The sequence below is a fragment of the Borostomias antarcticus genome (genome assembly GCF_949987555.1).
Source record: "Borostomias antarcticus genome assembly, chromosome: 17".
Taxonomy (NCBI): Eukaryota; Metazoa; Chordata; class Actinopteri; order Stomiiformes; family Stomiidae; genus Borostomias; species Borostomias antarcticus.
Window position 1 is genome coordinate 15,050,874 of NC_140250.1, and position 17,922 is coordinate 15,068,795.

At 44.6% G+C, this 17,922-nt stretch overlaps 2 protein-coding genes across 13 annotated transcripts in view; one reads left to right on the forward strand and one right to left on the reverse strand.

The window, feature by feature from the left end:
* caska (calcium/calmodulin-dependent serine protein kinase a) overlaps nt 1-6,386 on the forward strand; it is a 105,936-nt gene extending 99,550 nt beyond the window's left edge. For all 12 annotated transcript variants that reach the window (XM_084451962.1, XM_084451967.1, XM_084451970.1 and 9 more), the window contains 5 exons: nt 3,528-3,608; nt 3,731-3,811; nt 3,910-4,112; nt 4,364-4,447; nt 4,891-6,386. In XM_084451962.1, the coding sequence (XP_084308088.1) occupies nt 3,528-3,608; nt 3,731-3,811; nt 3,910-4,112; nt 4,364-4,447; nt 4,891-5,067 (626 nt within the window). In that variant the 3' untranslated portion in view covers nt 5,068-6,386. The remainder of the gene's footprint in view (nt 1-3,527; nt 3,609-3,730; nt 3,812-3,909; nt 4,113-4,363; nt 4,448-4,890) is intronic.
* Nucleotides 6,387-8,813: 2,427 nt separating this feature from the next.
* nyx (nyctalopin) lies at nt 8,814-14,180 on the reverse strand (the record flags this gene model as incomplete). Its single annotated transcript, XM_084452013.1, has 4 exons — nt 8,814-9,645; nt 9,834-10,138; nt 10,481-10,767; nt 14,171-14,180. The coding sequence occupies 4 exons, from the start codon at nt 14,178-14,180 to the stop codon at nt 8,814-8,816; spliced, it is 1,434 nt and encodes a 477-aa protein (XP_084308139.1).
* Between the last annotated feature and the right edge of the window lie 3,742 nt (nt 14,181-17,922).

The window sequence follows — 17,922 nt, forward strand, 5'->3', positions numbered from 1 at the left end:
TCCCGTTTGTGTTCCATGTCTGGAGCGCATTCCTTGCTTTTAAAACAATCTTGAATCCAAAAAGCCTAGTTAGCCTACTTATTCCAGTCTCTAATTGTAGGCTAATCTCAATATGTCCTGCTGTGATAACAATATTATATTATTAGGCTACTACTGTTCACTTATTATTTATTAATTTATTTGCTTATTTATTTATGTTGTAAGAGATGGTTGTAAACCATGAACTCAGCCAGGTATATTATAATTCATTTAAACAGTTCCCTTTGCTTCCCAACCACCATCTCATCTTCGTGTTGCTGCATTTTATTTTTTTTATTTTTTATCCTTTATTGTTTTTAGAGCACAATCAACTTTTACTAAGAGGACAAAGTCCCTCCATTCACTCAACTTGGTCCTGGAGCGCAGCGTTCCATAGGCCAATAGGCCTGGCATTCTCACTTCTCCACGGATCTTCCTAAAGTTCCTCTTTTCATTTTTTTACAGTAATTCAAACTCCATATCCAATTTCTATTTTTGATCACTCACACATGAACAAACCAATTCAATGGTCACAGATCTCCTTTCAGACTATTATTCACCATTAAACTGACAACAGCCTATTTGAGGGGTTCTTTTGCAAAAACAGACTTCTCCGTTTGTAGATAAGATATCCTGAATCATGTTTGCCCATATCTGCTGTGAGGTTTAGAATAGTATAGGCCTCTTCATCTCTAGAGTGGTTTATAATAGTAGGCCTCTTCATCTCTTGAGTGGTTTAAAATAGTCGGCCTCTTCATCTCTTGATACAGAATGACAGCATGCGAGACTTGAACAGACAGGGTATTCATAAAAACATTCGGTCACACGCCCTAATATTTATTCACAAGCACAAACTTCTGCATCATAAACCCATTCAATAAGTCTTGTCATATTCAAGTCTCGTCATAATATGGGAGCTATAACGTAAGGGAATGGATGAGTGGATGATGGATGATGACTTAAAACTAACTGATTATAAGGACTTTATATTGGAACATTTGGACTGAATTAGATTACTGAATAGAGAATATTATTCAAAATGAAAAGGGCAGGAGAGCTCGGGAGTTCAGTCAGGTGTGATAAAGGAGCTATTTGGTTGGGAACACAAACTGAGTCTATATAGCGGCATATGTCAATAAAGGCTTTTTAACTTTTAACAGTTACTTTTCTTTGAACAAGAGAATATTATTATTGGAGTGTCTACACTTGTCTGGGTTATGATTTGAAGTGTCTACTTTTTTGGGGGAACCTGTAAACATTGAATACAGTTTAAGTTCATATGTTTATAGAGTTATTCTTATTTCCAAATTGATATTAACTATGGTATCCAATAAGATACTATAGCTCAAACTCATAAATCACCTGTTTGATTTTTATAATGTGAAGTGAACACAGCATTAAAGTGTAGGTCTATTCCTATTTTTTTTTTTTTTTTTTTTTTTTTTTTTTTCAAAAGTCTCCGGATCTGCCTATTACACTTGAACGCAGCTCTGGACTTCGAGCGCCCAAAACGTAGCTCTGGCCGTATTGATCCGGGTCCAAGCTTCATTTTGCTAGGCGCAAACTTAGGTATTTTTCGGGGAAAACACAGAAAAAACGCAGTAGTGTAATCCAGGCCTGTGTGTGTGTGTGTGTGTGTGTGTGTGTGTGTGTGTGTGTGTGTGTGTGTGTGTGTGTGTGTGTGTGTGTGTGTGTGTGTGTGTGTGTGTGTGTGAGAGAGAGAGAGAGAGCAAGAGAGAGAGGTGTATCGGGTAACCCTGGGGAGCTGGCAGCACCTGCTCTTTTACGTTAGCTACAGTAACCATGCTGCCCCTCCCCCACCCTTGGGTACACCACAACACGATGTCATGTAAGCATACACACACACACACACACACACACACACAGTCTGGCCGTCATGCAGACAGAGGGAGGGGGGTGTGGCAGCAGGGTATTATGTAGATTTTGTGTTTGGAAAAATTCATTTTTTGTGTTTTAATTGTGTAAAGATGTTTGCACATGTCAGCTACATCTGCATGCACAGCTTTACCCAGGGGATTATGGGAGCTGAGCCATGGACTGGGCCCATCTCAGGGAGGGGGAGGGGGGTTGCACCGGCAGGGGGGGGGGTGTAGAGAGGGAGGGGGATTAGGGCAGGATAGCACTGTCAGACCCCCTTCCCCCTCTATCTGCTGAGGCAGTAGGGGAGGGAACTCTGAGGATCTGGCTCAGTGCAGGGAGAGAGAGAGAGGGAGAGAGAGAGAGAGAGAGAGAGAGAGAGAGAGAGGTGTGTAGGTAGTAGGATGATTTTGATGCAGTTTAACTGTGGTTTTAGGATATAAAGTCACTCCAATGATGTACCAGGGGCCTGTGTTCTCAGCACAAACTCGTATGTGTGTAGCCTACTGTACTGACCCCCATAACCAGCTCCCTAGTTGTGATGATGTAGAGATTAAACAAAATGCACCAACTTTCAGTACAGGACTGACTGTCATCAAGCCCAGCTGCCTGCACGGGAGGTCTAATCTGCTCTGCTCTGCTGTCATCTGCTCTTCACTGCTCTAGGTCCTCTGTTCTGCTCTGTTCCTCATTGCTCTTCTCTGTTCTTCTCTGCTCTGCAATGTGCATCCATGGCATGGCTGTGCCGTTTTACTGTTGCCGTGTTAACTGTTACTGTATGATAACCATTGCCACGGCAACCGTCACTGTACGGTAACTGCTGCCACGGTGAATGTTTCTGTGGTAACTGTAATAGCTGTTGTGTAACTGAAAGCGTGTTGTTATGACTCTGTCCATCTCTCACGCTGTCGCCCTCCAAATGGCATCTGTGCATGTAAGTAACAACCAGTGACACTAGTTAACACCCTTACCTGGTCAGCATCTATCCCCTCTTCTCTCTAAGACTCGCTCTCTCTATTTGTCTCTTTCATTAACCCTGTAGTTTGGACCAGTTGTCATGCCCAAAGTTTCTGTCTTATTTTCTGATGCATCGCTGATGTGCAGCAGAGTTAACCTAAACGGAACGTAGCTTTGGTTTGTCCAGGTTTCCATCCAGCCATTTTGGATTTAGTTTTGTGTTTTGTGTCAGTAGCACTAGAAAAGGAGAAGAAACCCATTTGTCCACGAGAGACAGAAAGACAGACAGACAAGCATACATCACACAGAGAGCCCAGGGACATTGGGGTATTACAATTTCAGAGTATCTGCCGCTGGTGGACTCATGTGACAGTGTAAGAGGCCATAGCAGCCAGAGAGCAGGAGTGTCCAGGAGGCATGTCTGTCTTTCCTCTAATCACCTCTCATCTCAGATATCAGTATAACAAGATAGTTGGCTAACGTGTCCTCCTGTCCTCCACTACCCACTGTCTCCAGCTGTCCCAACTGTCCTTGAGGCTCTCTCCCAACCCCCCCCCCCCCCCCCCATCTGAAGGTGCAGTTGTCTCAAGACACTGTGCCCCTCTGCTCCTCTCGTTCTCTCACCTCTCGCTCACACCTTTGTCTCTCTCTCCATCTCCCTCTCTCTCTCTCAGTATTCGACCAACTAGACCTCGTCACCTATGAAGAGGTGGTCAAACTGCCTGCATTCAAGAGGAAAACGCTGGTCCTCTTAGGTGAGCGCACTCCTCACAACGGCCTCTGACCATACAGATGGGCTTCACATGTGACTCAGACTAACAGCAGGACCTGGGACCCCCCCCCCACCTCTCTGTCTCTCTCTCTCTCTCTCTCTCAGGAGCCCATGGCGTCGGCAGGAGACACATCAAGAACACACTCATCACCAAACACCCTGACAGATTTGCCTACCCCATCCCACGTAAGACACGCACACAAACACACTTCTAACACCACGCCAAATCCTCCAGCTGGACCTCACTATGAACCTTTACTGATTCCCTGTGTCTCCCCCCCCAGACACGACCAGGCCTCCTAAGAAGGACGAGGAGAACGGGAAGAACTACTTCTTCGTGTCCCATGACCAGATGATGCAGGACATCAGTAATAACGAGTATCTGGAGTACGGCAGCCACGAGGACGCCATGTACGGCACGCGGCTGGAGACCATCCGCAAGATTCACGAGCAGGGACTCATCTCTATACTGGACGTAGAGCCTCAGGTGTGTGTGTGTGTGTGTGTGTGCGTGTGTGCGCGCCTGCCTGCCTGACCTCTGACCCTGTTATCTGTTAAAATGCTCCTAGCTAATACAATTCAACATTTTTCAGGAGCTTGTTTGATCGTCTCGTTGAGAGAAGTCAGGGAAGAATTTTTACAGTTCTCCTATATTGGCTGAAATGGGTGAACTGTTTTTTTTGCCTCTGTGTAGGAAATATGCTATGTCAATAAAGTTTGATTTGATTTGTCCCCCAGGCCCTGAAGGTCCTGCGGACAGCGGAGTTTGCTCCTTACGTCGTCTTCATCGCCGCGCCAACCATCACCCCTGGAATCAACGAGGTACACACACACACTTATAACAGCTGTGCCGTCCAGCCTGCCATTCTCTGCCAGCCCCCGACTTTCATCTCTCATCCTTTTATTCACTGGTTTGTTTTTTGCATGCCGCATGTTTGTCCTCTCAGCTGCCCAAGTGGTGCAGAAAGCTGCCTGTAAGTACGAGTGTGATACACAACAGTAGTGGCCTGAGCGGCTGTGTGTGCGTGCGCGGCCCCCATGTCGTATCCCTCCAGGTGGAGAGCTGTAGAGACCGTGTTTGTGGTGGCAGTAGTCAGCAGTGTGTTGTGGTCGACTACCCCAGCTAAACCCAGCTCTCTCGTCTTCTTCAGTCTCTCACAGTGTACATGGCACTGTTGCCTAACCCTAACCCTAACCCATCCAGCCCTCCTCTCGGTCCTCTCTCTCCCCCCTTCTCATCTCTCTCTCTCTGCCCGTCTGTCCAGGACGAGTCTCTCCAGCGGCTGCAGAAGGAGTCGGACATCTTGCAGAAGACCTACGCCCACTACTTTGACCAGACCATCATTAACAATGAGATCGACGAGACCCTCCAGCTCCTGGAGGAGGCCATAGAACTGGTCTGCTCCACCGCCCAGTGGGTTCCTGTCTCCTGGGTCTACTAGGAAGGACCTCCTCCTCTCCTCCACCTCCTGCTCCTCTCCTCCCCCCCCCTCTCTCTCTCTCTGCATCTTTCTCTCCTGTCCTTTCTGCCCTACCTCCCTTCCCCAATTGTCCGTCAGCAAAACTCCCATCATTCCATGGAAAAGAAAAGCACCTCAACCAATGAGAAACCTCTGTACTCTACACTTGACCTTCAGCAGCCAATCGAGACCCTCCGTGTACTGCACATGACATGCAGCGGCCAATCAAAAACATCCTCTGTGTTCCGCACAAGAAGCTGTAGCAGCCAATCAGACTCTGCCCTTACAGACTACCTAGTCGTAGTGTTGTATAAAACTAAAGAAACTAATGAATATTGTCATGTCTGTAATAGCTAGGAGGCAACATTTTGTAGATGTTTGTTTTAAAGAGACAGTCCTGTTCCCTCTCCCGTTAGTTCAGTCTGCATCACTCTGTAGTCCATAGACACTGTTAGTGGGTACTCTCTCTCTCAGTAGATGGAAGAAAAGCACATCAACACTGCAGTGTCTCATCTATCACCCTGTCTTTTATTTATCCTTCATTCAAGGTCCATCACAATCAAATCACTGTCCTTGATCATGTCTTCTGCTTTCATCATTTTTGATGGTACAGTAACACTCAGCCACACCCTGACGCCCACCTGTACCAGGTACTGTCTCTTCCAAATGAATCAATCAATGTTTTAGAGCTGTGGGTGAGGTTATCCTGCATGTGGACATTCTCCTGCGGCCAGCCAGTGTTCCCTGTGTCCTTCTGTAACCTCCCAACCAAGAAGAAGAAGAAGAAAAAACATTCCACTCATCTGGAAGACAACTCAACCAAGGGGAGCGAGAAAAGAACCAATCAACGACGGCGAGAACGTTGATGCCTATGCACATCCCCTGCATTCTGGATGACGTTTCTAAGAAGCAAACTAATTTTTAAATTGACCATATAGTGATGAGATGTGTTTGTAAATTGTCTCCATTGATTTATTTGTGGTACAAAGATCACAAGAGGGCAAGGAAGAGGAAACACCCGATTCCCGCTCTGCCATTTCTGAAATGTGTCGTCTGAGAGTATTAATGTTTTAATTAAGTTGAATCGAAGAAAGTGAAATGCTGAATTTTATTCTGCAACTGTGTAACTGTTTGAAAAGGATGGGCACACACTGTTTTGAGAGGTAAACTCTACTTTGCGAGGGAGGAGGAGGAAATCGGTGCATCTGAGTAACCCTGTATATGAATATGACTGTGTACATTACTCTGCAATGAGCTCTTCAGTATCAAAACAATTTTTTAAATATATTTCCTTTTATGTGTTGAAAGATTAACCTGCCTGTGACTCTTGTTTTATCCTGTACTTTAAAGGTGTGTGTGCGTGTGCGTGTGTGTATTTAACATTTTTATGTAGACGAAAAAACAAAAACTCAACATCTGATTGTTCCTGACACAAAGATACTGGTACTAATGTCGTAATACTATTGGCTCGAGACTTAGTTGGGAACCAAACCTCAGACAAATCCAGACACAGATAAACAGCATCATTTCAGACCAATCAAAAAAAGATACATTCATAATCAAAAATGTTTTGGGAGGGGAAAGCAATATGTTTATTCCTCACCTTTCTAAAAGCTATGTTTTTTCTGATTTGTCTACAAAAAATATCTACATGTATATCACCTTTAACACACACGTGAACACACACACACACACACAAAATGAGATGTGCATCATGCACACAGTGATAAGAGTAGTACATGCATAGGCAAATAAGACGGCCAGGCACACTGTAATCCATAAATGCAGGCCAGGCTGGCATAGCAACTAGGGCACACATACTCGCATACATACACACACACACACACAGCAATCCCCTGTGAGCAGATCGCCTGGGTGTTCTTTGAATGGCCCCCAGGGTTAAATCCTGTTTTTTAATCGAATTGAATAGAATTGATCTAAGAGCCCAGGGAAGGTATCTCTTACCTGGAGAACATCAACAATATGTGGAAAACTACATTTCCCTCCTCTGCTGTGGTACCTTCATGCCAGGTATTCATAACCTCTATCCCTCTGCTGCGCTACATTATGCTGCAACAGAGTTTAAAAGTAAGATCCTGGATATTTACAATGTTGAGGAGAAAAAAAAGACCAACCAGAAAAGTCTGCATCACCCCTACCCCAGACCAACGGCTACAAATACAGACGTTCGTGGTTCTAATCTCCCCTCTGTACACATGTTCCCAAGAGGCATGAATCCGCATGTTTTTGGTGCTACGTGAACAGTACTAAGTGCCAGTGATGAGATATGACACCATGGCCCTCCAGCATCCAGCCAGGCTTAACCAGGGTTTGGCACCAGTAGTCTTAGCTCCAGTCTAATCCCACATTAAAGGGTTCATGACAGAAGGAGTGGTACAGATTACTTGGGGTTTCCTGCCTCGCTGGGGCGACACCTCTGTGAGGCTTAAAGGACTCGGCAAGCAATCGGGTGAGAGGTCAACACTCGGGAGTACAGAGAATATGATGATGTCATATGGGAGTGAGATAAATTGCTGGACAAAGCTACTTTGATTCAACACACCATCAGGGTATAAAATCTAGAAGAAAAAAAATCTCATAAGTGAGCAGAAAAAAATCACCATTGATATTCATGGCAAAGTAAATATTACATATATAGCAGAATCTGTACAATTTAAATCTTATCTGAAAGCAGATACACCCACTGATCCCTAAGAGTGTTGAAGTCCTTTAACATCCTGCCTCATCATGTTACCCATAGACCAAGCAATGATCAACTCTCCATCACATTAAGCTACACTATGTATACTGGCTTATGCATGAGCTGCAGGTTGTAAGAAGATTAATGCATTTATGAAAAGCTGCAGTATGTATCTAAATGTTCAGAGTTGAATGAATAAATATGAAGAGAGAGAGGGAGACATCTGTTTAAGGCTCTGCGAGCAACTGCCTTGATATTTGTGGTTTAACACATGGACATGATTTATAAAACCTTCACAACTGATGAGTCAGATAAACTAATGTTATGAATGTTATTTCATGTTACCACAAAGGGAGCGCATATAAACATAAATCTCAATCATCAGTCATAAATAAGCCATAGTCAATACATAGTCATCAATACAATTAACAATATTATACATTTAAACAGAATCAACACTGCGGTAATAAACAGTCACAGATTACTGAATATGTATTATGTTCATAGACCAAAGTCTCTGGTACAATTTGGTATAGTAGATTATTGAAGCCTCAATACAATATGGACAGCTAGAGTTTCAATTCAGTTGTATGTGATTATCCTCATTCTAAATTCGCTTGATTGTAAATTACTTTGCCAATACTTAGTCACAAATTCATGAGTCCATCAGATTTCTGTAGGAGATATTCTGTAGGTCCAAGTAGCTACTTGGTTCTCTCTCCACTGGACTTTTCACAGTACTCCTTTCATCTGTCTAGATGCATTACAATACGGTCTCAATTACGGTATATTGTAGTTCATTACTGGTCTGTCTCTTAAAGAGGAGAACAACGGCCACACCTCCTTTCCGTTGGCTTATAATCTTACCCCAAATCACAGCCAAACAGATACACAGAAGACATCCAACAAAAAGGAGCTTCACTCCAGATCCTCCCCAACCATCTACCCGCCCCATGGTGGAAGGGAGGAGCCATGTTCGAGCTCTGCTAACCCCAGTATCTCTGTGTTAACAATTCTGTTTCCGCTCTCAGGTGCCAGTCACATACCCCGCCAGCATACCCATATCCGATTGGCTAATTGTCACCCGCACGGCCCAGACCACCAGGAAGGGGAGCAGCGATGGGCTGGCCCGCTGCCCTCCACTCCCAGAGGAGAGCTGTCCTTCTCCAGCCTCCAGCTGGCTTCCATTCCGGAGGCTCTCGGTTCCGTTCCCGGCCTCCTCCCTCAGCTCGTGCTGCAACAGCTTGGAGATCAGGCTGTTGTAGCGGTTCTCCGTGGTGGAGAGCAGCTCCGAGGAGGCCGTGGTCAGGTTCAGCTCTGCCGGGTCAACACAGGAACCGTTCATCTTGGCGTAGACCACCTCGCTGAGGTCCAGACCCGCCACGGAGGAGGGGGAGGCGCAGGGGATGTCCCGGACCAGCTTGTAGCTCTCCATCCAGTCCTTGAGCCACTCAAGGTTACAGTCGCACTCCCAAGGGTTCCTGAAGAGGTAGAGGCGTCCGATGAAGTAGACGGGACGGAAGACGGGGAAGGGCAGGGCAGTCAGGTTGTTGCTGTTGAGGTGGAGGGTGATCAGGCTGGTCAGGTTCTCGAAGGAGCCCTCCTCAATGGAGACCAGTTGGTTGCGGTCCAGATACAGGACTTCCAACTCCACCAGGTCACTGAACCAGGTCCTGGAGATGTTGGTGAGCAGGTTGCCCCCCAGGTTTAGCATCTTGAGGCGGCTGAGGCTCTTGAAGGAGACCCTAGGGAGGTCTGCCAACAGGTTGTCGTTGATATAGAAGTTCTCCAGGCGCCGGAGGTCCTGGAACGCATGGTCGTGGATTACGTTGATGCGGTTGTCCTGCAGGTTCAGGTAGCTGGGAGCAGGGGGGGGAGAAGAGAGGGGAGGGGTGGGAGCAGGAGAAAGGGATGTGTGCAGAAGGTTGGGTGTAAGAACAGATACAGGACATAAGTACACACACACGCTAGGTTAAGCCTGACAGAGACCCCTCCAGGGTTCCTCCTGGAGGTTCCTCACCAGAGCCCACCCCCATGTAGTTCCTACCGGAGGTTCCCCATGCCCAGCAGGGAGTTGTACGCCACCGCCTCGATCTTGTTCCTCTCCAGGTAGACGTGAGTCAGGTTCTCCATGCCGCGGAGGGCCCCTGGGATCCTGCGGAAGTTGTTCTGGAAACAGAGCAGCTCCCTAAGGGCCGTCTGCTCAATGAAGATCCGGTCGGGCATGCTGAAGAGATGGCAGTCGGACACATCCAACCGCACCAGCTTCTTCAGCCCAGTGAAGGTGCGTGTGTGGAGGTAGCGGATGTACTCGTTGTGGGCCATCTCGAGCACCTCTAAGTGGGGCAGACCCTGGATGAGACACACAGGCGCATATTTAAATTGGGTTCATAACAGATCTTCACTCCTGTACAACCTGTTTTTTAGACCCGTTTTTGCTCGCTAACTCTCCTCCTGAGCCGATAAAAGCAGAATCATACCTAGTCTTGCAATACCAGACAATCAGAGATCTCTGCCTTCCGAACGAATAGTAGCTAGAACGCCGGTTACAAGATTACGCCTACTGCTTTGGACTGGTTCAAACCTGAAGACTTCAGATTGGTTATGTAATGCAGGTTTGTTTTAACTCTCAAATTGTTTCCACCCACTTTAAGCGACAAAATCTTAATGAAAGTCCTCAGTCTCTAGTCTGACCTTGAAGGCTCCGGGGGTGATGAAGGAGATATTGTTGTGGTCCAGAGAGAGTTTTCTGAGGGAAGGCAGAGTGCCGAAGGCTCTCTCCGACAGGAATTTGAGGCTGTTCTTGTCCAGGTTGATAGAGAAAGCCTCACAGGGGAACTCTGTAGGCAGGTCAGCAAGGGCAGACCGGTCACACAGCACGCTGCAGCTCTTCTCCGCAGTGCACACGCACAAGGGCGGGCAGGAGCGCTGGCATGCCCACAGTGCCAACGCAACACGGGGTAGCAGGTACAGCACAGAGACTAGGGTGAGTGAGAGAGAGACCGGAAAAGATAGAGAACGGTATGTCATCAGGTCAGCACACTTCCAAGGACCTTGATTTTTCAATGTTTTAAGGAGTGTGATGAGCATATGATAGAGTTCATGCTAAATTATGAACATTTATAAACACAAAAAGCCCAATCTCATCCCTGAGTTTCTCTCAGGCAGGCAGAGGATTTCTGAAGAGAGGAGATTTCACTAACTTGTTTTGAAAATGAATTCGTTCTGTAATCTGTATCCCTATGGTTAGATACACAAGACAGACCACTTTTAAACACACCATAGACTACCTCTGACTAATACTGGGCATACAAAGTGCAATTGGCCTAGGGGTACTGTACAGTTCATCAGCTACCATGAGGAACCTGTCAAACTGTGCACCTATCTGCTAGTCCCACAGATCACAACGATAGACAACTGAAAAACACAGTCAGGGCTGTCCAGGAAAATCACTTTGCAGATTTCCATCCCTTACAGATTAATAAAGAGATGCTAGCTAGGGATCCCAGCAGTGATTTGATGTGTGAGTCACGTTGCCTGGCAGCCCGAGGGCATGTCTCCCCCCAAGCTGAATATGGTAAAATGATGATGTGATTAAGAAAGAACAGCTTAGATGAGAGATTAGCCCAACAACAATAGGCATTGTCTGGGATTTCACCTTCTATCCTGTTACTGCTGTGGTGTTTCACTGGCTGTTTTAATTTGATCAATAAATACAGTTCTGGGGATTAGGGGGCCACTATTAAAGGAGTAGTAAAGGGAAAATGCATGTTTAGCCTTGTTTTAAGGTTACTTATGATTATGTAAAATGGTTAAGATCAAAACGTTGACAAAACTAGCACTTTTGAGAAAGTCTGATAATTGCTCTACCACCGTTTTGGTCATACAATGGATGTGGATGGGCACCGTGAAAAATCTTTCAAAAACATGTTAAACTCTCGATTTCAAAGACAGAAAGCTCACCGAGGGGGTAATTGGTGTCCGTTGGTGTTCTGACATCAAATTCGCCGCAAAGTATGAATCCTGTAGGGTTTTATTGATCATTTTATGAAATCCATTGACTTGTATTGACGCCGTTGTAGATGTGTAGATCAATCCGCAGAAGGGATTCAGAAAGCGAAACTACTTACGGTAGCTTTTGTTATTGTTTATGTTGCTAGGCTACCTAGTTTGGGGAAGTTTACACACATATGTGCTGCGACTAAATAGTTATATGCTAAATATTTTAAAAAGCCTTTCCAGATGAACTAGAATCTTACTTTATGGCGAATTATATGTCAGAACGCCAACTAACACCTCGGTGAGTTTCTTGTCTTTGAAATCGAGAGTTTAACATGTTTTTGAAAGATTTTTCATTGTATGACCAAAACGGTGGTAGAGCAATTATCAGACTTTCTCAAAAGTGCTAGTTTTGTCAACGTTTTGATCTGAACCATTGTATATGATCATAAGTAACCTTAAAACAGGGCTAAACATGCGTTTCCCCTTTACTACTCCTTTAAATCAAACCTGTTATCCGGGTGTCCTCCCATGTGTAATCATGTGCTGTTTACGAAAGCATACCATATTTCCTTTCTTCTTCCATGTTTACAGTGATGGACGGAGATGGGCTGACAGCTAGCTGAAAGCTTTCTCACGATGCCTACAGGGTAGGTCAGGCAACGGGTTGGCAATAATGTAAGCAACCCCCAGTCATCGGTAGCAGTAGAGGACGCTTAATCGAACTACACTTTGATTTTAGGATTTGTTTGAATACCAACAAAATGCATCCTTCCAGGACTATTCACCTCAAAGAGAAATCTTATCAGACACATTGCCACATTAGTACTACAAGCTTTGTAATGAAAGATTTCCTTTTATCTGTCCAATTAAATGTCCCCGAGAGACATTTTGCAGAACAATTTAATCAGGAGGTGTCAGGGTTTATGGTATAAAATAGAAGTTATTGAACCAGAGGAGAGGAGTTGTAGACTGACCGGTGAAAGAGCTGAGAATCATCCCGGCTGCGGCCGCTCATCTGGGACAGCTCTGGATTACTGCAAATGAGACACAGAATCACTCTCTCTCTAGGCCTGCTGGTGAGCTGCCTCTGACTGTTGACACAGATTAACAATCTGGAACAGAATGTTGCTTACGAGCTACCTGCACAGAACATAACAGGTCCTACTGATATACTGTATGCTTTTACACATTAATGTTAGCACATCCATGGTTTTTGGCTGGTTTTGATAAACAGCAAAGGAACATCACATACCAACGCATAACTATAATCTCATACACAGGCAGTAAAAACACATTTCAATTTTAGATAAGGCCTAAAGGTGATACTTGCTAGACAACCATCCAAATGAACCAGTTAAACTAATGGGAAAATCTTTGTGTTAATACATTTTCATTACAACACCAACATGCAGGTTTGATTCAGTATTGGAGCAGAAGTAGGATACAGTGGAATAGAATGTGTGACACTATCTTAAAACATGTTTTATAATTGTAAAACAGTTAAAGTCTATGCCAAGACAAGAACACCTGTAGTTAAATATGTTCTTACCTGTGACTCATGTCTGACACATGTGTACATGTGTGCTGCTGCTGACTCCCCCAACATCCATGTGTGTGTTCTGCCCATCAGTCCAGAGGCTTGCTCTGCCAGGCAGAACTGGACAAGCCTACAGGTCCTGTGCCTGACACCGTGTGTGTGTATGTGTGTGAGAAAACATCTGCATGCATGTATGTTTTCGTGTGAGCTTGACTGTGTGGTTATGAATGCGAGTTGGTTGGTGTGTGGTCAGCACTTACTGCATGGTGATCCCCCCTCTGAAACCTAGTGGGCCTGTGTGTGTATTTGTGTGTGTCTGTTCCATTAATAACCACACACCACAAGCACACTTTCCCAAAAGCCATCTCTTAATGGCACTCAAATCCCCAGGACAGAGGGATGGGTAGATGGACGGATGGATGGATGGGGTAGATGGACGGAGAGATGTGCATTCGCCGGGATTAGAGAGGTAAAGTAGGGCTCAGATCAGTGGAAGCTGCAGAGACGGTCAGGCCTCTAACCCAGACGCACAGAGCACTCAGATTACACCAGCTGAAATCCTCCTGCTCACAATCGCTCTCTAGCACACACGCAACACATGCATGCGCACTCACTCACTCACTCACTCACTCACTCACTCACTCACTCACTCACTCACTCACACTCACTCACTCACTCACACACATACACAAACACAGTTTTCAGAGAAGGGGGATGCAAGCAACCCTCCAGGAACACAGATCTGTTCCCATGGTTAGTGGATCAGCAGCCCATTATAAGCATGATCAGCCAATCATCAGAAAGAGAAACATGACACCTGCTTTGGGGTTGCACAAGGGAGCTACCTTGGTCCATTACTATTCTCACTATACATGCTGCCACTCGGGGATATCATTATTATCTCATTTAGAAAGCACAATGTATGTTTCCATAGTAATGCAGAATCGAGGCTGACATTTTGGGGAGATTCCCACAATTCACTATTCATCACGTGATTGGAACGGAACAGGAAAAAAAGTCAACGAGAGTGAACAGGAGCGGGAATCATAATTAACAGGTTTGTTTTTTTTACATACACAAATGTGTGTTTCTAAAATAAATAAATGCTTTTATTTTTCTATTCTCTCCTGTCTGCTTCTTCCTCGTTGCTGCCATGGAGCTATTGGTTGCTTGGGAATGTTACAAATTGTGCCTATAGTGCCTATAGTGTGTTCTGACTTACTCTAAATTCTGTTTGCTGTGGCTGAGTTAGGCCAGAACATCAAATCAAAAGCCACTGTAACATCTCACCAGGGACTTCAGATGTAAACTAACCTTTTTGTTGATAAAAGACATTGCTTTGCTTAAAGACTCACTACTAAAAAATTAAGGGGAAAAAACGGGAACGGGAGTGGGAGTCATTCTTGTCATTTTTCCAGGATTGGGAAGGGACAGGATTATTTTTTCTACTCTGTCATGGGATTGAAACAGGACGGGATTTTTTTGTGGGAGTGGGACGGGAGTGAAAGTCCACTCCTGCGTCACCCTTAAATGCGGATGACATGCAACTGTACATCTCTGCTGAACTAAATAATGCTACAGCATCTGGAAAGTACACACCCCTTCACTTTTTCCACATTTTATTTTATCTTACAGCTTTGTTGCGAAATTGATTCAGTTCATTTTTAACATACAATACCTCACAATACCTCATAATGACGAAGTTTGTTTTTTTTGCAAAAAAATAAAATAAAATAAATAAATATAAATATAAATATATAATGCTCAAAAGAATTAAGGGAACACTTCCTCACACTTAAATCACATCCAGCTCTCAATGGGTTAATGATTTTGGTTTCCATTGACCGTCATTTTGTGCTCGGCGAATTGCACAATGTAATCAATAAACATTTTCAACTTGGTTATTTTGTTCATGGAGTTCCGCCACGATGATTGATGACTGGCGTTCCCTTAATTTCTTTGAGCAGTGTATATAAGTATTAAAAATAAAAAAAACGGAAATATCACATGTACATAGGCACCTTTGACAGTGATTACAGCCTCAACTCTTCTGACGTATGACGCTTAGATGGGGAGCGTCGCTGCACAGCTATTTTCAGATCTCTCCAGAGATGTTCAGTCAGGTTCAAGTTTGGGCTCTGGTTGGGCCACTCAAGGTCATTCACAGACTTGTCCCGAAGCCACTCCTTCATTCTCTTGGCTGTGTGCTTAGGGTTGTTGTCCAGTTGGAAGGTAAACCTTCACCGGTCTGAGGTCCTGGGTGTTCTGGAGCAGGGTTTCTCTGTACTTTGCTCTGTTCATCTTTCCCTCAATCCTGAATAGTCTCCCAGTTCCTGCTACTGAAAAGCATCCCCACAGCATGATGCTGTCCCCACCATGGTTCACCGAGGGGATGGTCCTGTATTAGACAGGTGATGATACCACCATGGTTCACCGAGGGGATGGTCCTGTATTAGACAGGTGATGAGCAATGCCTGGTTTCCTCCAGACGTGACGCTTGGCATTCAGGAGTTCAATCTTGGTTTCATCAGACCAGATAATCTTGTTTCTCACGGTCTGAGAGTCCTTTAGGTGCCTTTTGGCAAACTCCAAGCGGGCTGTCATGTGCCTTTTACTGAGGAGAGGCTTCTGTCTAGCCACTCTACTATAAAGACCCGATTAGTGCAGTGCTGCAAAGATGGTTGTCCTTCTAGAAGGTTCTCCCATCTCCATAGAGGAACGCTGGAGCTCTGTCAGAGTGACCAACGGATTCTTGGTCACCTCCCTAACGAAGGCCCTTCTCCCCTGATTAATCAGTTTAGCCAGCTCTGTCACTTGCTCATAAATCATCAGTAAGTGAACAACTCATAACGTTCACACTCAGCAAGAGCTTCTAGGAAGGACAACTGGAAGTAGTTCGTAGAGGGTTCAGCTCTATGTTCCCACAACCCATTGGTCCCACATTACTAAGACTTACTAAGGCTGTGGGACCATTGGGCTGTGGGACCATAGAGCTGTGGGACCATTGGACTGTGGGAACATAGACACGCTCCCGTCGTAGAAACAAAGTAAAAAAAAAAAAGTCTAAATGTATTTAACAGTTCTACCATTGGGTTCCTTGACCCTGAAAACGTAAGTTTAGCAATTAAAATCAATGATCCAGCTTATTTAGAAGCCGAGATATGCCATTACAAGGTTTTACAGCACCCATTTTGTAAATCCCAATATGGCCGCCACATAGACATCTGGACAAATGGAAACATTGGTCTTCTGATTCTTCATACAATATTTTTTTGCGATCTCATGTTCGCTGTGACAATTGTGATAAACATGCCTGTTGTGCATAAGGTTTGAGTATATGCGCGTCGGGCGACTGTTGCGTGGATTCAGGGTGGTTGTGTAGGCCTAGTTGTGGCCTTATTGTTAAAGATATTAGCCTTGGTGTTCAAGTTCCTCAATTGTGTGTACAAAGCGTGTACAGCCTAGTTGTTGGCCTTGGCTTGCATCCCTGAAATCTTGAATACTGCATATTGAGACAAACGGGATCCCCTCCCCCCTGTGCCCATGTCAAAATACAATTGAAATATATCCCTTTTCTGCGTGTGATCGTAAATGTTACATTCTGTAGTACATTAAAAAGCACACACAAAAAACAAGTCAGTGTGATTTACAAATGAAATTTCTATATTTATTATTCAAAAGAATTTATCCTTATCCAATTTCAACTTTGCTGCTTCTCACCCCACACGCGCAGCCACACGGGTCAACAGTCTCCTATGAACAGCTACATACCTGAAACGTCTTAGGAAACATGCTTGATTTTTTTTGCTGATACGTTTGCATTCAAACTTCTATTTTGGTAAAATCATACAATAATCGCACAGCTCGAGTATTTCCCATGCAGTGCATTAGCCTCTAAGCTAGTACAGAAAGCAAAGTCTACATCTAAAGAGCTCTGGGAGGGTTCATCTCAGAGCCTGGAGCAAGTCTGGAGCTGGATCTACTGTCGGTACCGCACCAAGTAGACTCGAGACAGTCCGTCTGTACTAGACACCTGTCTGTACCTGGGTCACCCCCATCAGTGGTACATGCTGCTGTTAAAGAGTCCCAGCTAAGACTAGCTCCATACTCTGAGAGAAATCACCTGAGGTGCCATATATGCAAATGCAACAATAGAGAATAAACCACACGTTTGTTTTGTTTTTGTTTTTTTAAAGATTGCCATGTGCCAGACATTCACTGGAGAAAAAGAATCATACTATCAGGTCAAATCAGAGTAAAGAATCATAAACACAATGCACACAATTGGAGAATCCTAACACTTCTGCACTGGTACGCTGTATAGGAAATTGGTTTGCTCTTTTGACAACTTTATTCCAAACCTTGGCATGTTTGTTTGTTTGTTTACTTGCGCTTCAAATTTTGATTGCCAATTAGGTATCTAATAGTTGACTGGCCCAGAGGCCTCGAAACAGCTGTGGATATTATCATTATTGACCGAGTCCAATACGTCTTCTTAAACATTAAAAAGCTCACACTACCCCGAAATATATAAATTTCACGCATACAGGTGACATTCAACATTCAAGTGCCAGTGTTTTTGTACTGTCTTTTGGTC